The sequence below is a fragment of the Diaphorina citri genome, unplaced genomic scaffold, assembly GCF_000475195.1.
Source record: "Diaphorina citri unplaced genomic scaffold, Diaci psyllid genome assembly version 1.1 scaffold931, whole genome shotgun sequence".
Classification (NCBI taxonomy): Eukaryota; Metazoa; Arthropoda; class Insecta; order Hemiptera; family Psyllidae; genus Diaphorina; species Diaphorina citri.
Window position 1 is genome coordinate 5,570 of NW_007378362.1, and position 7,437 is coordinate 13,006.

General features: G+C 37.6%; 1 protein-coding gene across 1 annotated transcript in view; it reads left to right on the plus strand.

The window, feature by feature from the left end:
- The first annotated feature begins 6,542 nt into the window (after window positions 1–6,542).
- The window catches only part of LOC103513153 (cytospin-A-like), a 26,503-nt gene continuing 25,608 nt past the window's right edge, over window positions 6,543–7,437 (plus strand). The window contains exon 1 of the mRNA XM_026826431.1: window positions 6,543–6,723. Within this exon, the coding sequence (XP_026682232.1) occupies window positions 6,616–6,723 (108 nt within the window). The 5' untranslated portion in view covers window positions 6,543–6,615. The remainder of the gene's footprint in view (window positions 6,724–7,437) is intronic.

Here is a 7,437-nt window from a genome sequence, read left to right on the forward strand (position 1 = left end):
TGTGTAAATTTTGTACTCTGTGTTGAACAGAGAACGGTTTTATAGAAATTTTCACAGTCGGTTCCGTTTGAGACTTCGAAAGTTGTGGTGAAACAAAGTAGGTAAATGCAAAATTGTCGCGTTAAAACTTGAATTTCACTTCCTTCGTTCAATGATTGTTATTTTCGCTCTAACGAAACCTCTTCTTCACCTCAATAGAAATCAAGAGGGGGACATGCTAACATATGCTGAGATATACATAGTTGAGATAATTGTCCTCTTCCGTCCCCGTTGCCCCCATTATAGCACGTCCTCTTTACCCTCTTCATAGCATGACTTTTCTTTAACATACCGATGAGGCTTGGAGGGTACCCCCCCGGAACGACACAAATTGTCCTGTAGGCAATGTAATTTAGATGAGTGTGTTCCCACACACGACACGATTTCTTCCGAACGACACAAAATGACCTGCAAGCAATGTGATTTAGATAAGAGTGTTCCCACATACGACACGATTTTTTTCCGAACAAGTGGGAACGGGCTCTTACCAGGGCGATTTCAGGCCCATCGGTCCCGAAGAGGGGCGACTGAATAATTCCCGAGATCAATTTCTGAGGCGAAGTGAATCTACTGAGCATAAGTTTCTGAGTTGATTCTCTCTCCACAGTGAGATCAGAGATCGGTTCTAGGTCTTGAGCCAATAGGGTCTATCAAGTCCAAGCAGTTAACAGTTACCTTCTGGGTTAACTGAGCGGACCGGGGCGAGCGATCTTTTCGCGTTAGGAAGGTGAAAATGTAAATTTTGTGTTGTTTTTGTTGTGATAAACAGAGTGGTTTTTGTTAAGACCGGAGATCGTAGTAAACCGATTTTTAACAAATTCTTTTAATTTCTAAAGTCTTTTTGTGTGTTCCGGGATAGGACTTTTAGGTAATTCTTTCTTCTTTCAGTTATTTATAGGTAATTCTTATTTTATGATGTATTTCCTAGTTAGGTACTCCACTCTGGTTGACATCAATGTTGGTTTTGGTTGACCTATTCTACAGATCGAGAGGTATCTAATGGTATTTTCTCTTTGCTTTTTCATTCGTAATAAAAATCTTAATAAATTCGTACTTTGAAAATCTTACATTAGCTTTTTAACATTTACGGTTTTGCCTAGGTAGTAGGTACTTCAATTACTTAGCATATGATTTATTATGAACATAATTTGTGTAGGTTATTGATTTAGTCAATTAATAATTATTACAGATTACAGGTCATTAGGTACCTAGGTCGGCTGCGTCCTAGTATGATTGTAGATGTAAATGCATGGTTATCTATTACCGGTAATGATTATTATTACTTATTAGCTTATTACTAATTAATGCTATGTTGCCTCTGCCTAGCTATTATATTACGTGCTCTGTAGCAGATACTTTGCAAATTTATTGTTACTGATACTGTTTTTATCAGCGTAGTTTTAGGGTGCGGTAGGTATCTATTGTCAACTAATCTACTACTTACATTAATTAATTTGGTATCTTTATGGCCCCTATCAAGTACCTATATACTATAGGCTTCTATCACGATTCTATCCGGAATCCGGATAGAAACCCATTTTTCTTATGTGGACCATCATTGGGTATTGTTTGGAAACGTCACATCACCGAGATTAAAGCTGTGTCCACACAAAGTCGATCGACGAGGTAAAGAGGTGAATTTATGTTGTCCAGGCAGTGTACGGTTTCAGTCGACGTCGATCGACGAGGTCGCCCGTGTGTGGACACAGCTTAGGGAGTTGCTTTTGAAATAGCGACAAAGGACAGATGACAAAATCCTGATATCTCATCTTTCCGTGTCCGTTTCATCAAAGGCACATTTTTCTTGTGGATAAAGTTACGTTCATCTTTTCTTAGAGAACGTCCTAATCTTGATCATTCTTGATTTTCTGGCATGTGGCCATCAAGGTCTCAAGATTTGAGGGATTGGTCGCAAAACTTAAGTCGAAGAGGAGGTCGAGTTTTCCTTCCTTAGGAATGTGTCCTGTCTTTTACGTAGCACCTTAAAGATGTGTCCACACATAGTCGACGCCGTCGATCGACGAGGTGAATCCATGTTTTCAAGGCAGTGTAACGGTTTCAGTTGACGCGATGGCGTCGACTTTGTGTGGACACAGCTCAAGGGCAAAAAGAGCCCAACTCTTCCCGGTTTTAATGTAGATGAGGAGTACCCCAGATAACAATAAAAAATAATGTCAGAGTTATGTAGATTCTATTTGCATCATTTTGCATAGAAAGTGCTTACATAAACCTATATTACCTAATAACAACTATAGCCTTTATAGGAGTATCTAACCTAGGTAGCGTAGTCTAGGTACCTACCGGAACTTAAATCTGTAATCTGTATGTAGAATTGTACAATAGAATACGCCTTGTTTATCCTGTTCGAATTAGCCTTAAAAGTCCTTTTACCCCAGCAGTCGACTAAACAAGGTCTTACGTATTTTATAGGTTAAAGAGTACCTGTAAGTAAGTACGTTTCACTCTCTAACATAATTTGTCTTCTTTTTCTGTTGAACAGGTTTTAAACCTATCACCATGGACTGACCGTCTTTTGGAACTTTGGACGTGGAGTAAAAGTTCTTTTGGAACTTTGGACGTGGAGTAAAAGTGGATCTTAGTGGATGAATAAGGAAAAATTGGATACCGATGGAAAGTAAATGTCAACTACAGGAGCAATTCGAAATTTTGTACCAGTCGTCGGCACTTAAATGTCAATTTAAACAGATAACCAGTGAAAACAAAAATGTCAATAAGGAACATTAATTTTTAAAGTGGATAGGTACCTACTTTAACATTTACCTTGGTACCCGCATTTTATTATAATCAACATCAAGTACCTACCTATGTACATGTAAGTAGGTATAATTCTTCCGAGGTAATATTCGTAGGTATACTCTATATCTATAAAGTAGTAGTAGAGGTCCTATAACCGCGTTAGTTATAGGAATAAATACTGATAATAATAATGTAGGTAGTTATACCTAGGTACCCATAGGTAAATCAATAATATTTTGGCCACCAAACAAAGTGACAACTGATAACGAACCAGTTGAGGTACCTCTGTTGTGTCGAGTGGTACTTAGGTAATACAAGTAAGTAGGTATACGCAGATGGTTAAACTCTATAGATATCTACTTCTATAAAAATGACTGTAAATAATTATTTTTGAAAGTTGATAAGAGTTTTTTCCCATAACTAATAATGACTCACGTTTTAGTTCGCATTCTCCTGTTCAGACTTCAGTGTTTGATAGTTAATTGACGAGAGAGGTTTACGGATCAGTAAGTACTCAGAGTAGGTAATCGCGATTCGCAAATGTTTTGAATTCGTTTCATTGCCTTCTACGGAGTTCTTGTGTCTTGTTCCTTGACTACTCTCGGGTGTAAATCTGTGAAACTAGTTTATCACTCACCTGCGGGCATAACTTATAATATTTGGCGTTTCCTGATTTTCTTTTTACAAAGACTGAAGAACGATCGAACTTCGCATTCAAAAATTCATGAGTTTTTCATTAGAACTCTTTTTGTACACAGTGTATAGTGATAAAAGAACAAAAACTTCTTGTAAAATAACAAAGTGCAATTAAAGTGTTAACATTATGATGAAATTTAAATTATTGTTCAAAAAGGGCCACAGTAATTCAACTTCAAAATCGTCCGAAAATAATCCGAATCAACAAGTACCGGCAACATCTACAAGCACGACGGCAACACTACCAAATGCCGGCCCCACGAGTTTGGCAAGGAGCCATTTTGAAAATGAAAAAAATTCCAAACAAAACAAAAATAAACATCAAACGTCGGTTAAAAAAGTTTTGAACAATTTCAATCAAGAAAAAGGTGAAAATCAGATTAAAAACCTGAATAAAGCTTTCAAAAGTTCACAAGAGAAGATATTTTCTAAAGAGAAAAGTAATTCAAGTTCAGAAGTGAAAGAGAATGCATGCAGAACAGTGGGACCGAAGAATAGTTGTGAAAATAACCCTAAAAAAATTGTAAACAAATCAACTGGTGCTAGCAGCAGAATCTCTTTTGATAACGTTTGTCCTGATAAAATTAATGAAAATATTAATTTAGCGATTAAACCCGGTCAGGCTGTTCCTATCAGTGAAAGTAAAAACTCCACTGAAAATTTAAATGTCCATCCAAGTGATAGGAAAGAGAAATCCTGTGCTACTAAGTTCATATCAAACAGCAGTAATTTTAATCCTGGCGGTGAAATCTTGGACAGTAGAATTTGTGCAAGCAGTCATGCTCTAATAGCTCCTACAGGCCAAGATTCGAAAATCATGGAGTACCAAGAATTGAAGCAACAGTTGGACAGTGTATCAAATGAAAAACAAATGTTGGAAACTAAAATCAACGAGCTACTCAATTATCAAGAATCTCTGAAAGACGAGCTGTGCAAAATGAAGGTAAGAAAATCAGTAGTTTATTGGTATTTTAATCCTGCAACAATGAACATTTCCATTTGTAGAAGGGAAATTTTATTGTACTTATGGTTTCATAATCTTTCAATTAACATTTAAATAGTTACAGAAGCTACAGGTAGGTAGGTACCTACATTAAATTCATTGAAAAACCTACAGAATGAAAAATGCTAAAATTCAGGGTACTTGTGCAGAAGTCACGTCCATGGAATATTGCTACCAAAGGAACTGGCACAAACGAGCAGTGACCAGTGTTATTATAGGGTTAGGTTAAACACAAGAAGGAGTTTTCACAACTAGAGCAGTGATTAGTGTTATTATAGGGTTAGGTTAAATTTTTCCACGGACGTGACTTCTGCATAATTACCAAAATAAATAAATATGATGAGATTACCTAATTAATTAAGCAATAACTTTCATCAAGTAAGTTCAAAGTTCAACACTACTTCAAGTTTTGCAGCATGGTATTCAAGTCTATTCTACACTTGCAACCAAGCCCGAGATCTAATGAGAATATGTATTTCCTTAATGTCTGTAGAAAACTTTTGCGATATTTTATCAAATTTTAACCAACTGTCTGTGATTTAGGCATTTAGGTAGGTACCTATGGTGAAAGTTGGTGAATAAATGCAAAGTCATTGAATTACAACTTGCTTTTATTGAGTTGAAATTGACTGAACTGACTTTTAACAGGATGGCCAGCCTAGTTACCTTGGTTGGTAGCTTGTCTACCTTGTAAGGTCATTAGTATGATTGAAAAGTAATATGAATAAGTTAAGCGTGTAATTAGACACAGTAGAGGCTGTCATATTAGAATAAGTTATGTTAGGGATAGAGTGACCTTTAAAAAAAAAAAAAAAAAAAAAAAAAAACAGGATGATTGTTCAACAAACTTGATGGTCTGTTATGTAAATTTGAGCTTCATAACCAAAACTTGAACAATATAATGATTATTGTTATGGTTGCTTTTTTTCAAGTGTACTCAGATACCTTGACATGCCTATGGGAAAAACCTTGGAAAATTCACCAAGTAATAACATGATTTTTCATTGTTACTGACTGGACGGAGTCTATTTACATGCCATGTATTTCCTTTCTGGCTCGTAAAACAATCACCTTGGTTGAGACGGGTTCGATTCCCGCCCGGGGCGGATTTTATCCTGATGGGATAATGTTCGTTCTCAGAATGGCTGGCTTTCTCCTATTAACAATCACCTTGGTTGAGAAGTCAATACTCTTGGCTTGTATTCAAAAGTCCTAGTTACAACCAAGTGTAATATTATTGCATTGAAATTAATATTAAAATTGAGTTGATATCATGTTCACCAACAAAGTAAGGTCTTTATTGAACAGTTTAATCAAACTTTATTTACAAGAAAATATTTACATAATAACTTACATAACACAGTAGGTACCTATCACACTTTCTCAATTGATATTGTTCTCATTAGGTATTTATCTATTTATGTATGTATCATGTAGGTATGTACTTAAGTACCAGGTACTTGTACTTATAAATATAGCTACTACTATCATGTACTTAGGGCACTTACTTAGGTAAATATTGCTAGAACTATTCTGGAATAGGTATGAACCATGTATATCAAAGTACCTACCTTTATTATGTACCTATGTATGCTTTATACAATATGCAGCTAGAGACAGATTTACACTGAGTACTTGCATACATATGGATATAACTAGCTGAATTCCGTCGCTTCGCTCCGGAATCCCGCTAGTTCATCCCGAGGCATGGCCAAACTTATAATTATCTATGTAACTATTAGCTTACACAGGCAAGGTAGGTATCTAGTAGCAAGCAACTGAGAGAGACAACATAATACAATACATCTGTAAGACCTTGTTCAGTTATGAAAAGGTCCTGGGTTCTATACCCACCATCGAAAAAAACACCAATTTCTTACTGCCAATATTGGACCAAGTTTCTTTCTGGTATTCTGACATTAGATTATCCGATGCTCTTGTGTTAAGTCGTTAACTCTTTACATAAATGGGATGTTTCCCAGCCGAGGTATGGGACTTTGTCCTCCCATCCTAACTTGTAGTAAAGCATAGGGGAAGAATAGTTCTGATCACTCTTTGTGTTTCTATTCCAGAGTGCCCAAGTGGAGAAAGAGACCCTAGTGAGCAAGCACGAAGAATCAATGGCCGAGCTAAGCGAACTCCGACGTCTATCTAACTCGATGAAAAACGATTGCGACCGCCTGACGGAACGCGTGCGGCAGCTAGAGTCAACAATTGACGCCAGTCAGGCTGAGAAACATCAGCTGGATCAACAACTGAGTCAGGCCAAAGATGAGTCTAATCGAAGACTTCTGGAGATCATCGACTGGAAGCACGTTGCTGAATAATCTAGGCCAAGGGTAAGAGACTATTGAGTCACACAATTGACGCCCAGTACGGCTGAGTGAACATCAGCTGGATCACACTGAGGTCCAGGCCAAAGATGAGTCCAACTCGGAAGACTGGATGGGAGATCATCGACTGCGAGGCACCTTGCACTGATAATGCCTAGGCCAAGGTAAGGATATATATTTTGAAGTCAAAATTGCCCAGTCAGGCTGAGACAACATCACTGGGATCACAACTGAGTCCAGGGCCAAAGAATGAGTCTAACTCGGAGTATGCCTGGATCAATCGACGAGCACCTTGCTTTGATAATGCTGGCCAAGGTAAAGAGAATATTTGAGTCAACAATTCGAATCAGGTGGAGTTCCACAATTGACGCGGAGTCAGCTTGGGAGAAACTCAGCTGGATCACACTGGATGTCAAGGCCAAAGATGAGTCTAACTCGAGACTTCTGGAGATCAATCGACTGAGCACTCTGCTTGATAATGCAAGGGCTAATGGGCGGCCGTTTTAAGTGTCTTTTTTCAAGATGGTTTTCCCCCCTTGATTTGCAAAGTTTAACGTCCATATACCTAAGTGTCAAGTATTTAGTGCAAAGGGTTTGATGAGGGGAACC